This window comes from Notechis scutatus, chromosome 1, assembly GCF_049901735.1.
Source record: "Notechis scutatus isolate UNSWTSFEM ecotype Mainland chromosome 1, rNotScu1.2, whole genome shotgun sequence".
NCBI lineage: Eukaryota > Metazoa > Chordata > Lepidosauria > Squamata > Elapidae > Notechis > Notechis scutatus.
The window spans coordinates 210,461,324-210,479,460 of record NC_142009.1 but is presented as its reverse complement, the minus strand read 5'-3'; the positions used below and the strand labels follow the sequence as shown (position 1 = coordinate 210,479,460).

At 35.7% G+C, this 18,137-nt stretch overlaps 1 protein-coding gene across 2 annotated transcripts in view; it reads right to left on the bottom strand.

Moving 5' to 3' along the window:
- The window catches only part of TMEM163 (transmembrane protein 163), a 93,700-nt gene that overhangs the window by 45,508 nt on the left and 30,055 nt on the right, over window positions 1–18,137 (bottom strand). For both annotated transcript variants that reach the window (XM_087950120.1, XM_026665390.2), the window contains exons 3-4: window positions 3,993–4,036; window positions 2,516–2,607 (exon numbers count right to left, since the gene is read on the bottom strand). In XM_087950120.1, coding sequence (XP_087806246.1) covers window positions 2,516–2,607; window positions 3,993–4,036 — 136 coding nt within the window. The remainder of the gene's footprint in view (window positions 1–2,515; window positions 2,608–3,992; window positions 4,037–18,137) is intronic.

Sequence of the window (18,137 nt, the reverse complement as noted above, 5' to 3'; positions counted from 1 at the left end):
GGGCTCAATTGTGATAGTAAGTCGAGGGGAACCTGTGCATCAGACACAGAATAAAGCTGGGGATTCAGTGAGGAAAAAGTTACCTAAAAGTGGTTTCTTATGCATCTTATTAAGGAAATAAGTAGCATTTCTGATTCTGAAGAAGGGAATTTAGCTGAGAGAATGAAGAGTTCAGAATGATGCAAAGGTCAACAAGGAATAGAAGAAAGACTTTTTTTTTTTTTACAGCCAGATCGTAATGCTGAGGGCCAGGCAGAGCAAAGAGAATCGCTCAATATGTTTGCAAAGTTATTTATAGGACTCTCGATGCAAGTGACAAGAGCTTTGGCTCTGATACTGCAGAGGACTTCATTATACCTGTTTCTGAAATATAAATGACAGCTTTCTATTCTAACATACACAGACTATTTTAATAATTCCAAATGCAACATTTTAAAAGCATTGTTCCTGAAAGTACTACATTAGTCATTTTAATATGATAAATTATTTGCATTCATATATATGATTTAACAGGGTTGGTTTTTTGTGACATGTCTTTTCTGACACAGGTAAGCCTGCGAGACAGAAATTGGTTTCTGAAATGCTGAGTTTGTACAATATAACAATGAAACAAGAATTTTGAGCTTTAGTCTCTTTCGGTTTTAGGTCTTAAAATATACATAAAGACTCAATGATTTGTATATAAAAAATATCACAAGGCCTATGGTAATATTTAACAACATTTATCTTTTAAATGCTTTACTCAGCAAATTTAAAATAAAAGTATCATTCACCTACCTATTCTATAATACAAATTGAGAAACATACAAGAAAATATCAAAGCACTATGATCAGAATTATTCATGCTTATCCGAGTGATTCATGTTTATTCTAAATTACAGTATATTTACTTAGCTATTGAATATGAAACAATGAAGCGCAACATGATTATATCTATCTAATGATTCCAAGTAATTTCACACAAGATTATTTACTTTGTATTTTTTCTGTCCTAAATGTTGCAGTAGATATGCAGTAACAAAATAAATTACAGCTCCTCCTTTTTTCCTATCCACAGGGCCCTTGTTTCTGGTATTTACAAAATAGTGAGCAATGCAAGAAATTAAGATATACTGTAAGTATAGCTTTAGTTTATCCCTGACTTTATAAATGTTTATTCCTGTTTGACTTCCAATGCCATTTTTCTGATCAAACGTACTCAACCAGAGGTAGGAAGTTCAAGACCAGTACTCGTGCCCTAATATCCTAGAAAAGGGGGGTCAAACTGGCAGCCCACGGGCTGGATGCGTCACATGCAAGCTATGCCCACCCCAGCTCCGTGAAGGGAAAAATGTCACGATATGTCACATGATACAGCCAAGTTTGATACCCATGTCCTAGAATCTAGAACCTTGACTAGGTGAAATTATGATAAATAAAGCCATGGCATATTACATACAGTACTCAGTTCTTTCCCCCATTTTCAGTGAGGTTACAAAGATCCTCAGAAAACACCCCATAGAAGTTCTTTAGAAGATACCCCATTTGCTCTTGCCAGTTTCTAAGATTTAGAAACAGTGCACATGAGAGTTGTAACAACTTTTTTTAACCCCTGTTATTTTCTTACTGATACTTTCCCTCTACAAGTAATTTCCTATGGTACTGTTTCATTACATAAAACACGGAGGCATTTATTTTTCCTGCATACATGCACAAAATCACATTCAGAATCAAGAGTGTATTCTACATCCCGTACATTCCCAACATGCACAGTTGCACTCAGTTTACTTCTCCTTCCAATCACAGCCTGTTTTAGGAAACTCTCCTCCATAATGAATAAAAAAAGTACATAAGAGGGAGAAATCTGTGTCTCTTCTCCTGCCCCAAACAAATAATCTGATTAGCATGGTGTGACACACTAACTCTTGCAACCTCGGCATGATGAATGAACAGAAATCATGGATTTCCTATATAGCTGGTAATTATACCAGCTGGTATAAAACAAGTAACTATCTTCACCCATTTTTGTGGAGAAACGCTAAAAGTCAAATAGCAGTTTGCTGAAAGGTTTATTAAAGGAAAACAGTCCACAGGAGAGAAAAAAAGCACCACCTTAGCAGATGATTAACATTGTACTTTGAATCTAATATGATAGATCATATTTTGTCAGTGGAATAAGATAAAATCAAAATAATGAGCTACTGCTGCACTTTTACACAAATTATGCTTTGATAGATTGCCTGCTTTGAGATCACCCGCTATGCAACTTAATGCAGCAGGGGCAGTCTGTTCAATGTAAATTTCAAGCTGCAGGTACCAATGTATGCTGAAGGATGCATCCAAGATTTTCAGCAACTGCTGTTCAAAGCAGCTATATTACATATGGTGCTTTCCTGCGGTGCTGTGAAAAGATTTTTAGTGCGGTGCCACCAGGAGGTTTCCAGAAATCATGAGGGCAGAAAAAAATAATTGGCCCAGTGGAAATAAAATATTAATGAAAGCTTCAACAGAGATAAAAATAGCTTTAAGTACTCACATATATTCTCTGTGTGCCGAATGAACTGCTGCTGCATTGCTGTAACGCCACAGAACTATCACTGAAGACAACACATCCAACGTGGCATCAAACTGGAAAAAGATAACAAACAATTTAATTGGGGCAACTAAGGCAAAAGATGTTGCAATGAAAGATTGCTAAGGCTGCTACAAGGCTATATATAGATGCAGCATTGGAATAAAAAGCAGGGAACATTAAAAATTGACTTTTTTATTTTAAAAGAAACAAAAGACAATACGATTATGTCAGTTCAAGGAGTAATAAAAATTTAAACCCCATCAATCGCACAATGTTACCTCTTTTCTGCTGCAAAACACATGCATATTTAAAAACAAGACTCTTCTATAAGGGAAGAATGATCAAACTTATGGCAAAACAATGAACATTACTGTTAATTAATCAAAACTAGAGTGTAAATTGTTGCTAGATTTTCTAAATTAGCAAATTATAGCACCAACTTCATATCTCTAATGGATTCATAGGAACAACACTGCCAGAATTATTATTTTTTTAGACACCTGAATGACAACAGTCACGAGTTCAAACTACAATCCAATCTTGCTAGATACATATGATGATGATCTGAGGAACAAACATTTTTGAAGAGTTCTTAATGAATATATGAACATGAACAGAACTACCAAAAGAGATTTTTTTTTTCATTAACTGATTGGTGTATTTATTGGATAGATCTCCCAACTTTCCTCCAGCTCAAGGAGTCACACATACCACTCCCTCCCTCCTTATTTTCTCAAATTAACCCTATTTGATAGATTGGGCTATGATGGTATCAAAATCACCCACTGAACATCGTGGACAAGGATGGACTTAAACTCCCAGTTCAGTCCTAGACCTGAACCACTTTACAACGTGTGGTTTCTATGGCATTATGATAACATGGAGGAGGGATGTAATCATCTAATTTTGGGGTGGGAAGAGGAATCATCTCATTGTTTATTTGAAAATTTGCCCTTAGTATTATAATTTTTAAATACTATGTAAATAGTGAACTAAAATGTCTACCTACTCCATAATTTGCTTCTAACAGAGCTCCCAGTACTTGAAAATCAGCATGAAGCTGATTAATCTCCTGATACTGAGACTTACCCTGAGAGTATACACAAAGAATTAAACACTATTGATAAAACAAACCTCCACAAATTGGACTAAGCCTCTGCTGAAACATGCTTGAATTATGCGAGCTAATACAGGAAACAGTGGACAATACTGAAACACGCTTTAGACCCATTTCTAATTCTTCTGTCAAATTCAAATAAGAAATCCTACCTAAAATCCAATTAGTCTTCTGATCTGGTTGTTTAACTTTACTTATGGCTCCTCTCTTTCTTAAATTTATTTGTATGGATTGATAGTATTTGTGGCAACTGTGGATGGAACTAATGGGTGGGTTCAATCAGAAAAAGCAAATGTACATTTCAGGTACGAGAATACTTACTGCAAATCCAAATGATGAAGCACTGTACCTCATTACAGAGACAGCTAAAAGGAAAAAGAAATTTTGAAATCTACATTCATTGAAATTGCATGCTTGATTAGTCAGTCAGTCACTCTGAATAAATGACACTACTGTAGTACAATAATCTCAAAATGAATATATGTATCAGAATTGTTATTCAGAAACTAGGGGAAGGCTGAAGAATAAGAAAGAAAACCTGCATCCCATGCTGAATATATAAATTAACTATTTCATCATAAATATTGATAAACTATAAATTTTAGAATTAATTTTAAATTTTAATGGGATATAATTTATTAAAACAGAGGATTCCCTCTAGTTATAGAGTTCTGCTTTTATATGGAAGGACAAGAGATGCTTCCTCCTATTATTTGCAGTTCTTTTAATCCTTTCAATTCCCTAAAATGCTGTGTTTTGATTTCTGCTCACAAGAATTTTCTATAAATTGTTACTGAAATAAAGAATACTGCTATCAGAACCATTTTTAAGAAATAAAATTTTCATACATTTTTTTCACTAGTTGTTCAGATCAAAACCAGCCAATACCAATTGTTCATTTTTGTGTTATTAAGATTCAAGCTGTGGAAATATCAAAATGAAAGTTTCATTTTGATATTTAGGATGTATTCAACATCCTAAGAGAGTGTTTCTTAACCTTGGGAACTTTAAGACTGGCGAGTTTGAGCTCCCAAAATTCCACAGCCACCTTTACTGTCCTATACTTACAGCATAAAGAGCCTTTAACATATAAACCATCATCAAATTATAATTTTTTACCATTTAAAATATGCATTACTAAACCTTCTCTTTCTCTTTTATGTGAAAATAAGAAGAGAAAAATAAGGAAACAGAAATGTATAGTTCTCATATACTCCTGAAAATGGGCATATTTAGTCATGTAATGTAATGTAATATAATTGTAGAGGCAACAGCCCCAACATACAGGTTGTAACTTCAGGCCAAGGAGCACATTGTGGGGAATTCTTCTTCAGTTGTTGGAAGAGGATTTCAGGGTTGCATATAGATCTGACTCTTTCTGCCAATCCAAATTCTGATTTTGACTGAAGAAATTACTTGGATGTGTAACAAAATGTCTCCGTTTTAATAAACTTTGGTCCATTTGCCAAGATTTAACTTTTTAAGATACTTTTTGCCTAGATCAGGAGTGTCAAACTGACAGCCCGCTGGCCAGATGTGTCACACACAGGCCACACCCAGCCCAGCTCTGCGAATGGGAAAAACATTACAAAACTTCACATGACGGCAACGTGACACCGCGAGTTTGACAACCATGGCGTAGATGATTGAATCTTCATTTATATAAGTTGCTTTTCATTTTGGGGAGAAGCCCCCTGAAGTCTGTATGGCAAGAGTTGGTTGTTTCTAATGACTCTCTGAATCTCTCTGTCTATCCAAATTCTCATTTTAACTGAAGAAGTTACTTGGATGTGTAAGAAACATCTCAGTTTTAATAAACTCTGGTCCAGTTGCCATGATTTAACCTTTTAAATCTGGATGATTGAATTTTCATTTACATATTTCTACATGCTAATTGCTATAAGGAAGTCCTGGTCACTTGAGACTTTCAAGAAGAGATTGGACTGCCATTTGTCAGAAATGGTGTAGAGTCTCCTGCTTGGACAGGGGGTTGGACTAGATGACCTATAAGGTCCCTTCCAACTCTGATTATCTGTTATCTGGTCTAGAAAGTGGTAAACAAGGAACTCTCTAAGCCAGTGTTTCCTAAATCTTGGTAAATTACCCAAAATTGGGTAAAAATATTTCATCTTTAGGTAACGACATATGAAACACAACTGGAACATTTAAATTGACTTAAAAGGTTTTTACCTACATTGGTTAAAAAGGACTTTCTGATAAATGGTTTGGGGCATTTTTTTATTTATTAGATTCTTTCTTTTATCCTACCTTAATTACTTACTAATTCACGGTGGCAAACCTATATAATACTCCCTCTTCCTCCTATTATCCTCACAACAACAACCCTACATGATGAATTGGGCTGAGATTCCCCCAGCCTGCTTTCATGTCTAAGATGGGACTAGAACTCCCAGTCTCCTGGCTTCTAGCCTGGAGCCTTAACTAGCAGACCAAAATTTTGAGAAGCCCTCCTCTAAGCGCTAGGACAGGACCTCAACAAACTCAACTGTTTGTCAGACTTGCGTAGAAACAAGGGACCATGTGCTCCATTTATCATATAACAATGATACAAAATGAAAAGGGGAAATGATGTTTTTTTTCAAAATGCCCTTCTACACTGGTGATTAAAAATAACAAATAGGCATGTGTGTATGTGCATGCATGCATACACACACACTCACACAAGCACAATCATTTATAGGAACAATCTATAAAGAAAAGTTGTAGCTCTATCTCTACATTGTAGAGAGAAGAAAGAACATATAGCTTAAAAAACTGATAAAAATATTTGTTAAATGATAGATTTATTTTACCTTTTTATCTTTATGTATTCCAAATATTTTTGATAAATTGTTGGATAGGCAGCTAGTTCCTGTTTCATTGCTAGGAGCCCAAACCTAATTATTTTTTATCTTTAATAACTGATTCTAAAAATAAATATGTATGTATTTCAAAGTGTGACAAAAGAGGATCTTTTTAGCACAGCCTATGTACTATTTGTGCTTAAGAGGGAGAAAATATGTATTTCCTTCTTCTGTTCTATGTCTGCAACCTTGAGGCTTCACAGATTTTAGTTATACGTGAATACCAGGTGCTGTTACTGAAAACAGAAATCCTACGTCTTCTCTTTCTCCATATTGTTTACTGAAATAGAACACATGCATTCTTCAACAAGATATTAACAAGAAAAAGAAAGTAAGTGGATTGGTTGCCTTGGCTCCAGCTATGTAGTTATTTTATTTAATTCCATAAGAAAATATAGATTAATGATTTGTGCTTGGTTCAGGTATTATTGTATTATGGGAAAGGAACTATTAACCTTGTAAATTACAACCTCTGAATAAGGAGGAGTCTGGTAGCATCTTTTCAAACTATCATGTTTTATTAAAAGGCATGTATTTTTTCATCACTGCACGCAGGCCTTCTAACATAATATATCAGTTTGAAAGTGTAACCAGCTCCTTCTGATTTTTAGCTATTATAAACTAAATGGGTTCTTTTCCTACAATGTATGTAACTAGGATCTCTGAGGAATCAACTTATTAATCTATCTGACCAGCGACCTAGTCAAACATCTGTTACAGGGCTTCTCTCCTCATCTCTCATCTTTTCATGAAAGATGTGTCTTCTCCTAATTGAATGCACCCAGAAACATTTTGTTGGTCACTGTGAGAAATAAAATGCTTGACTAAGATGGGCTACTGTTATATTGTTACTGATTTTTTCCATAGTTTTTTCCATTGTTGTACTGTAATAATTTATTTGAAGTTTTGCGTCCACTTTATCATACTTTTTAAACCTTGTTCCATTCCTGTGTTATATCTGAATTACACACACACTTCCTAATATGTGATCTTGATAAGTGTTTTAAATTCTGTCATCTATCTCAAAGTCCCTCCTTTCTTATTTAAAAACAAGGAAGCATTATTGGGAGACTGCTTTTTAAAAATGCATTCCTTTTGTTGTGCCTTCTTCTTTCACATTGTGATTAAATTTATACATTGCTTTTGAATTAGTTTCAACGTTACTCAAGTTTAAACACTTAACAAATGAATACTGATTAAGACAAGGTAAGCAATGACTTTTAAAGTAGAATGCTGTGAAATTCATAGCTGAGAGCAGATATTATTATGCAAAGAATATTCTGACATGTACAAATATGATTTTTAAACTTAATGATACTGATCCCTCTAAGGAATGTATTTAAGTTTTATTTAAAAATAAATAAATCACCCTTTAAATAGATTGTACTTCTGGAAATCTGTCAGTGTTATGTACATATATAAAGAATAAGAAAAAAACTATAATTGGAGACATAAAGCAAAAGCAAATAATTCTAAATTTAAAAATCTGGTATAACATACAAAGAATTATACTAACAGATCTGTCTATCATCATTATATCCACCCACTTCAGCATAGTTAATTACAATGTAACAGAAGCACTGATAAAATAATGTTCTACTGAAATTCCCCAGAGATTTCAAAAGAGCATCTCTTTAGTCATACCACCCACACACCCCCGCCAGTTCAAATGCACCTGATACAAATAGCATCTTGAAAAGCAATTTCATGTATTGTATTCGTGGCCTGATTATTAAAGCTGTCCATGTACACATGTAAAATGAAATCTCTACCTTAATAAGGAAGCAATGCTTTGCATGTAATCTGTGATCTTAAAAACAGGCAGCCAGATATTATAGTAATTAATTCAAACAACACATCTTTCTACTATCTTCACATGATATCTAACGCAGAAATCCACATGAAATTTTCATACATTATGTAAAATTTATATAATTTACATAAAACGTATGAACATTGTCTGGACTAAATTCTGTTTGGCAAAGCAATCTGAATCCAGATGTTGTCCAATGCATTCAGTCCACTGAAGGGGGTGCATAAAATCAAGATTTTACTTATGAATTACATTAATTATGAATTCACTTATAAATTATAGGCAGGAATAGTTCCATGACTGTAATTTCCTTTCCTTTTCTTCTTCTCCCCTTACACCACCAAATCAGCTATAGAAAATATGTAAATGTCATACTTGTGCTTGTTCATGCAAAAAAAAGTCGTTAAAAAAGTTGGCCATACAGTGAATGTCCCAAAGTAATACATAGTAACAGCAGGAAATGAAGATAACATCAGCATTTGGGTTTCTTAGGAACAGAGTGAGCTGTTCTCTGAGAAAAGCAGAAAAGTATTTAGAACTAAAGATCAGAAAGGACTCCGAATAATAGATCTTTGAAAGTAGCAGGAAAAAGGCGGGATGAAGCTTCTTATTAGTAATTTCATATGTGTAAGTCAAAGTCTCTGTTTTGCATAAAACTATTTCAATTATCAGCAGAAGTATAAGGCTGAGAAATATCTTGGATTTCTTCAACTGCAAAATATTTGAGTCTAAGAAAATGCAGTTCTCCCACATTATTAAAATCTTTCCTAGCACCTAAATGGATAATATCTAGAGCTCTGGGGAGGAAGAACTGGAAAATTAAATAGACTGAAGCCCAAGACATCAATATTAAGGGTCAAAAAGTTATGTCCAGTTTGGGTCAATCTGATCCTATTTCTGTGATGCCCTTGAGACCTCTGTGTTTCAAGACACCAATGATTCATGTTTATAGGGACATCTTCTGTTCCAAGCACGCAGAAGTACATGCCCTGAACACTCTCACCACTAAGACATGCTTAATTGAACAATCTTACCTATTAAAAATCCATTTAGCAGGGTTACACTGCCTTATTCCCTACCTCTGGGAGATGCACATTTGCATTTTACAAACTAAGAAGAAACAGAGGAAATTGGCAAACTGTTTAATCTCAAGGTAAAGAATAGAGTAGGTGGTAATATTCTGGAGCTATATTTCATTTTTATAGACATGCTAACCCTAGTTGCAATATTGAATTTAAGGCAGCCTTGTAGGGTAGCTTTTTTCTTACTTACAACAGCTGCTATCAGGTTGATTTATCTAATATGGGAATGCATTTGAGCACTAGGCATCCTAAGATAGGGAAGGGTAACCATTTTTAGCCCAGGAATTATACTTTTTCAAAATACTAACCCCTTTGAGTTGGTGGACTAAACATGTCTAGGCCTTTTTCTGGTTTTCCAGGCGGGTTGGATACATCTTCTAAGTGCCAGATATAACAAGAAGTAAAATACATCTCAAAAATACCTATCTAACCTTAGCCAAGTCCAATATTGGAAATAAAACAAATCTGAAAGATTGGAACAAGACAATGATTTAGTGAGGGAATATTTGCTTTTATCAATCAATTTACTTCAAAAAGATTCACAATGTTGTCCAGATCTGGAAAAAAAGAATATGGTTCGCAAATGTTCTATAGATGTCCCAAAGATATAGGGTGGTGATGGAATAGTACGTTTTAAATTTTTGCACTTAAAAAGAAAGTAGAAATTAGTTTCAGAACTACATGTTAAAGTTACATGTATAACTATTATCTTACTGTTGCCATTTTTTAAAAAAAATTTAAATTCTCAAATTGTTTCTATTTTTTTTAAAAAGAGAAACAAGCAAATCTAATAAATATACTACATATACAATTCATTACAAAGCCTGTGATGCTCCAAAAACTGTAGCCCAAACAGTGTTGTGTTTCAAATGAATTAAGGACTGTCACTGAACAAAATATATTCATTGTATAGATTGTATATCTATACAATCACAAGGTCTTGTCATGATTCAAAGTGACAGTCACCATAAATATTAATTCAATGTTCCACTTAATATCTCCCAGCTTTGCCAACCAAGCTTCAAAATTCCTTCCACCCTCCCTAGAGAAACCCACATAGACCATTACACAAACAATCTTAGTTTACTGGCTACTATTTAACATTTGGGGCAGTTTTCCCTATTTTGGGCCTTTTCAGATACCCTGAAGATACCTCAGATACCCTTTCCCAAGATCATGGGTCAGTATAACCACCCTGACTAGAAACTTTGTGGATAAGATCAAGGTATCTACTTCATTTAAAAGATATGCTTGAACAACTGCATTCACCCTTTCATACATGACACAAACTTATCTAGGGAATCCAAACATGCCAAACAGCAATTTGATGTAAATAAATTATTTAACTTTTCCTCAGTTCTCAACCCCCCACAGCTTAGATGGAATAAAATAAGCTAAATAAGTCTATCATCACCATAGTATAAGTACAACTTAAATACAATTATGTAGAGGTAAGAACTACTGAATTTTATTGGTTTTTTTTTTAAAAGTATCAATAATTCTCTGGTAATACTGATTTGCAAACTAGGGCATTCAAAACCTTTGCTAGGCCAATACTTGAATTCAGCTCTGCTGTCTGGAATCCGCACTGTATATCAGACATAAATAAAAATTGAGCAAGTCCAGAAGTATTTTGCCAGAAGAGTACTACATTCCTCTGTTTGCAACAGAATACCCTACACCACCAGACTTGAGATTCTAGGCTTAGACAACCTTGAACTATGATGGCTAAGATTGGACTTAAGCATAGTACATAAAATCGTATGTTACAATGTCTTACCAGTTAATGAATATTTCAGCTTTAACCACAACAACACAAGAGCACACAACAGATATAAACTTAATGTAAACCACTCCAAACTTGATTGCAGGAAGTACGATTTCAGCAAGAGTGGTCAATGTCTGGAACTCACTACCTGATTCTGTTGTCACCCACTCCTTTGCCCTCAAACTAATCTCTATTGACCTCACCCCATTCCTAAGAGGTGTGTAAGGGACATGCATAAGTGCACAATCATGCCTACCATCCCTGTCCTATTGTCCCCAATTATTAGTTCCTATTTCTTATATTTAAACTTATGTTTATTCTTATTTCTATTGTATTGTAAGCTCTTGACAAAATAAATAAATAAATAAAATAAAGTAGTAAGAGTGAATTGAAGTAGCTATGCTTTGCATTGCAAAATTTTAGCAAACTCTCTACAGGACCCAGGACTTGTTTCCTCCAATACAGTATACACCAAGCTTTAGCAAGCTGTGACATATCCTCTGGCATGCACTAATCAAAGCCTAAAGAGGCTTTTACAGAATATATCTGTGTTTTTTAAATTACACCTAGGAAATATGAAGCAGCTTTGAAGCAATACAGAATGTTTTGTCTGGGCAACCTGACACTAACCTATAGCAACTGTAGTAATCATCAATTAATTTCTTTTATTTATTTGTATCCTGCCTTTTATTATTTTACAAATAACTCAAGGCGGCAAATATATCCAACACGACTTCACACCCTATGAAGTAGGCTGGGCTAAGAGAGATTGACTGGCTCAAAGTCACCTAGCTGGCTTTCATGCCTAAGAATGGATTAGAACTCACAATCTGCTATTTTCTAGCTCAATGCCTTAACCACTAGGCCAAACTGGTTCTCTATAGCAGTTTTCTTAAAAGTGTGGTCCTAAATCCCCTAACATCCTCTCATGGGTCATCAAAATCAAAATTATTTTGCCAGATATTTAACACATCTGCAAAAATTAAAACAAGGACACTCTTCACATTGTTTTATTAATATTTTATGTTAATATTCAATAGGATGCTGCTATTTTATGAGATTCAATACTTATTTTGTGAATGCATCTATTTCAATTTTTAATGTTATATATTGATAATTATAACCCATACAAACAGCTTTTTTTAAAAAAAGTTAATTATAATTTTTAAAAGTAGGAAGGACTCCTGACAGCAAAAAATTTAAGAAACACTACTCCATGGTATAGCTCTGATACACTTGGTATATACAATGGTCATTTTGTTTTTATTTATTTTCCTTTGAAACTCTTGAAATGGTTTATTTTCACACTTGCAAAAAAATTTCTCTCACTCAGATCCTCAATTTTAGATGCTTTAACTGGTCTATCAAAGAGGAAGGTAGTTTGACAGTTATACAGCAAGTGTACCGAGCATAAAATAAAGTCACAGATGAGAGAAGAGGGAAATCTTTTTCCAACAGTTTCAAGACATGAGAGTGGCAATAGCAGAAATTTGGAAGTGCCCTAGATTGCGTTGCTGAATTTTTTTTAATTGATTTTATTCTTGTCCCCTTCTATACCATTGATTTCTAAAGTACTACACTGCTTTTAACAAACAGTAATGCACCAAGCTAGAAACCAGGAGACATTGAGTTTCAGCTGAGTGATTTTGGGCCAGTTTGTTTTGTTAATTCATGTCATCATGTTTAAAATAAGGCATATTATATGACATAAAATTTAAAATATAAAATATCAGATTAAATTATGTACAACAGATCTTACCCAAAAACTAGCAACCTTAATTGCATTCCCTCATGCTGCCAGTCACACTCCCTCTCAGCCCAACCCACCTCACAGGGTTGTTGTGGGGAAAATGGGAGGAGGAAGGAGTTCTCCATTTTGAGTTATTTATAAGAATAATTAAGGCAGGATATAAATGAATAAATAAATAAATTCACACAGAATCAATGTTCATGTGCAGAAGGATCAATCTTAGAAACACCAGCTGTCAGCTCTGCCTGATTTGGCTTGGCACCTCACAGACATTCTGCCATCAAAAGCTGGAAGGGGCGAAGGATCAAAAAGGGAGGAAGGGGAGAAGGATGAAAGGACAATAAAGCTGTGTGTGTGTGTGTGTGTGTGTGTGTGTGAGAGAGAGAGAGATGGGAAATCAGGAGGGGGAATGACAGGTGATAAGGACAAGAACATTCGGGTCCTGTTTGTATCAGTATCCCACAGCCAGGCACCCTGAGAAATATGTGGATTACCCCCAAAACTTCTCAGAGTTCTCAAAACATCCTGGCGAGCTCTGGTTGGCTGGAAGCAGACTGGTCATTGGTGGGGGGTGGGTGGGCTGTGGCCAAATCTACATCTTTTTTTGTATCTAGCGAGAGTGGGAGATTTAAGAACTGGCTTGACATTACTGCAACCCACTACTTTAGTAAGAGAGCCCTTTGCTTTAACATGGAGTCAAGGGCCTTACTTTCCTAAGGAATTGGACTTGGGCAGGTCTGACACCAGCAAATAACCAATAACCAAGTCTTTCTTCCTTCTCTAGTGGCTTTCGGTTCTTTTTATTGTTGGTTTTTCACATTTCTAAACTGCCCATCTCCCTCAAAGAGGGACTCTCCAAATGCAAGGAAGCACTTGGAGAGAAGATAAGAGATTTTTGATATACCTTTTGTTTTCAAACCTAATGCATCTCTATGCTGTTGGCTAGGATCCAGCAATAAATAGATCTAGTTTGGCTTGATAATGACAAAAAAACATGAGAAAAACAGTAAAAACCCAAAGAGATGGACATGCTTCTGTATGCCTTTTAAGTATTTATACAAGAGTGCCCAACAAAATACATGCACAATATCACATTTTCTGTCACATCTGAGGTGATTTTATTGCTGTGTCTTTTCTATTGACTTTACACAGGCACTAATTGCTAAACTGTCACGCTATCAACTTATTGAAGACTTACAACGCTGATTTCTCAAAGGACCATTATGTGACCAGGGCATGATTAATACATGAATAATTTAAGTTCTCTGTCTGGAAATTTTATAGAGCTGTGCAAATGCTGCTGCATTAAACATGTTTAAAACACCTATTTTAAAGACTACACCATTTTTCTACACCAAATTAATGTTACCAGCAAAGGCTATACTGGTAGCTTAGATACAGTAGTAGAAAACAAAAAAAGATACTGTGAGAATGTAGTTATGCATTCTATTTTTGCTAATTATTTCCTATGAGCCGTTTTAAAAATTACAGTCAGATTTTAGAAAAGTTTCAATTCTGTTTGAAAGCTGCAGTATCCATTCAATACTATATCAAATAGAATGATTTGAAAAGTATGCTTGAGCATACTGAACATAAAAGTATCTTAAATAATTATAAAAGCTGATTTTGCATCATTTTGATGCAAAAGCTACATTAGCTTTAAAACAACCAATGGTGACTGTAAGTTAATATTAATTAAATATATTCCATAAACACTTTGATTCAAGAGTCTTTTCAATGGTGCATTCACTGATATTGTAATCAATTGCACCTACCTTATTGTTGGTAATCCTTTTTGTTTCACCTTTTTTGGCATTATGTAAGTCACAAGGGAGTGGTACCTTTGCACAATGTGTCCAAAATATGAGTTTGAGCCTGGACATTTGTCCCTTGAGCAAGGACTCTGGATTAATTTTTTTTACAATCGATTTGTTTTATTTTCCTGATTATCTAGTATTCTCAGGAATAATAATATGTTAAATCTCCTTTCTCGGATATTAATGAGTAGGCTGACTTTTTTTTCAGTCTGTTGGCCACTGTATTGTCTGCTGATTGGTGGGCGTAGTTTAGCTATGCCTATTATAAATTTGTCTCTCAGTGTTTCTAGGCCATTTATTCCATATTTCAGATTTCTAAATGAAGATTAAAAAAATAGATATCTAACTGGCATTTATTATTTATTTATTAATGTTTTATGTACCCATTTCCCTTAAAAAGTGACTCTGGGCAGCATTGTAATGCATTGCAGCCAGAAAGAATAATCAGATTATCTGATATCAATAGCATTTTATGTCTGTAATATATCAGCTTCAAATTCTAGTAAGCCTTGCTTTCTTACAAAATTTTTTTGCCTAAGTGCTGCCTAATTGTAATTTAAACTAGTTTAAGTCCCCTCATGAGACTGCATTATGCTACCCAGACAACCTCAAATATGTGATGCGTTCTGCATAAAATCTTGCTGTGACAGCAATATTATCCAAAGCCTCTTTCAACTTTAACAGGCAAGTATTAATCATGAAAATCTATATATGTATGCAATGTGGGTACTAAAAAGAGTTCAATTGTTTCTTTTAACATAACTCTAACTCAGAGTGTGAGACTATGAGCAACTAGTTTTAACTATGAAAGAGCCACTATTAAACTTGGCAGTGAATACCAACTCTTGCATTACACCATAGGTAAAAGATGGGGTATATAAGGTGCTCAGGGAGGTATAGCATCTTTGGTGGAAGGGCCTGCCGTGTCCTTCTTAGGACTGCTCATTCACCTTTGATCCCCACCTGGTGTTCAGCTTTCACCTGTGGCAATTACAAGTAGTGGCAGCAGCCACACACCAGAAAGCATCTTAGACCCCCTTTACATTGTAAGCAAGCAAGCACTGCCAGAACAGACATTCAACTTTGGCAGGCTACAAGCTCCAAACCAAGTTCAACATTTTCAATATGTATCTAATGAAAAATTATCCAGCAAGTTACTGTTTGTAGGAACCTATTCTGAAAAGTGGATGCAATTTAAATGTCAGGCACAGATCCATTTTGAGAAAGATTCTGGGCTGCCACAGTGGGGGATGGGCAAGCTGTGGGAACAGGAGAGTAGCGAAGGGAGTATAGCCACAACTACCTTCTTTCACCAGCAATCAAGGACAAGCTGCTGGCACCTGGAGGGAAGTGACTAGAATTTGGCGGCAGTTGAGACAGGAGTTTGATTGGCCAATGTGATCTGAGGGTCACTAAATGGGGCAGGATGTGAGTTTTAGTGTGGAGGGGGGAAACATGGGAATTCAGATTCGGGTTTCCCCCAAATGTGCCAACACGACTACTCTAATAAATTCTTACTTTGATGGTCTTTGTTTCAGAGTTCTGAATCGTTTGGAGAGTTTATTGGGAACACTGACATTAAAGTTGTCATCGTACAGACTGCAACAACAGTACTCAGACAAGAACAAGGACTATGCAGACTGGCAGAACAACCCATCATCTATCTCAGTGAAGAGCAAGTTTAATAGCAATAGCACTTAGACCTATATACTGCTTCATAATATTTTACAGCCCGTTCTAAGTGGTTTACAGAGTCAGCATATTGCCCCCAACAATTGCCTCAGCAAACCTCAATTTACCAACCTCGGAAGGCTGGAAGGCTGAGTCAATCTTGAGCCAGTCAGGATCAAACTCCTGGCAGTGGGAATGCAGAGTTAGCCTGCAATACCGCATTCTGCGCCGCCTGCAATTCATAATTCAGACAGAATTGCAGGAAATGCAGGACAAGCAAAGAAAGGCTGAGTAAGTGAACCGCTATGCCAAAATGCATGCTACCAGAGTTCTTCAGTGCCATTAAGTCAGTTTATAGTCCTTCTAAATCAGGATGCTCCCCCTTAATGAGTTGAATCTAATCAAAGACCAGGAAAAACTAAAAAACTCAATATCCACAGTTGATCATGATGTCTTATAGCAGATTTCTCAGCTGCCAGTCTTAGGTACTTTAGACCTGCCTCCCTCTCCTGTTGAGATAAGAAAAACAATCTTGCAGATGTGTTCAAATAAAGCAACCAGGCAGGAGGGCATTTCTGCTGAGATACACAAAGCACTAAACCCAAACACCTTGCAGGCATTTCAAAACATCTTAGAAGACATTTAGTCCACAGAGGAGATGCCTGATGACTGCTGTGAAGCCGTCATTCTGACTCTCTATAAAACAAAGAAAGCAAATCAAACTACAGTGGTAACTCACTGCTAACCATTGCAGGCAAGATCTGTGCTTGCATTCTCCTAAACCAGGGTTGTCAAACTCATGAAACGTCATCATGTGACATATCACAACTTTTTCCCCCTTTGCTAAAATGGGGGTGGGAGTGGCCAAGCACGTGACGCATCCCCTGCGGGCCATGAGTTTGACACCCCTGTTCTAAACAGACTGAATTAGAAAGGAACCTTCCAGATGTATACTGTGGTTTTGGGCCAGAACAGAGTCATGAAGACATGGTATTTGGCATGAGCCAAATCCAAGAGAAGTGCATGAAGCAGAACAAGCTTCTTTATTCTACCTTCACTGACTTAACAAAAACATTTGATACTGTCAAGAGGAAGTATCTCTGGATCTGAGACATGGATGCCTGAAGAAATTCATGAAATTGATTCAGCTACTCCATGACAGTGTGATTGGATAGGGTTTTTTTTTTTTACAACAGTGATACATCAGCTACATTTGCCATTTCCTAGTCCCAGTCTTTTTCAATTTGGTCTTCACTTGCATGTTGTCACATGCTGTCCAGGGTGTGAAGGGAGGGGGGGTGTTTTGCTGGGATAAGTCACTACCTGATGTCAAATCTCCGGATTAATAATAAAGTTTAAATTCTATTTTATACTTAAAAGAAATATATCTCACTAGTTGAGATGAAATAGCAAATATAATCTGGTAAAATGACTGAGATCAAGCATCAGAATGGAAAATAGTTGTCTAAGCCTGATTTCAGTCACTAGGTTTAAATATTACAGGTTGTTTCAACTTAAGTGTTGTATGAATCCATCCAATAAGATCAATAGATTGCAGCATGATTCCTCAACTGAACTAATAGCAATAGCACTTAAACTTACCATATTTTTCAGAGTTTAAGACACACTTTTTCCACCCCCAAAAGTGGGTAGAAATGTCTGTGCGTCTTATACAGTGAATGTTGCCGAAGCCCCAACCAC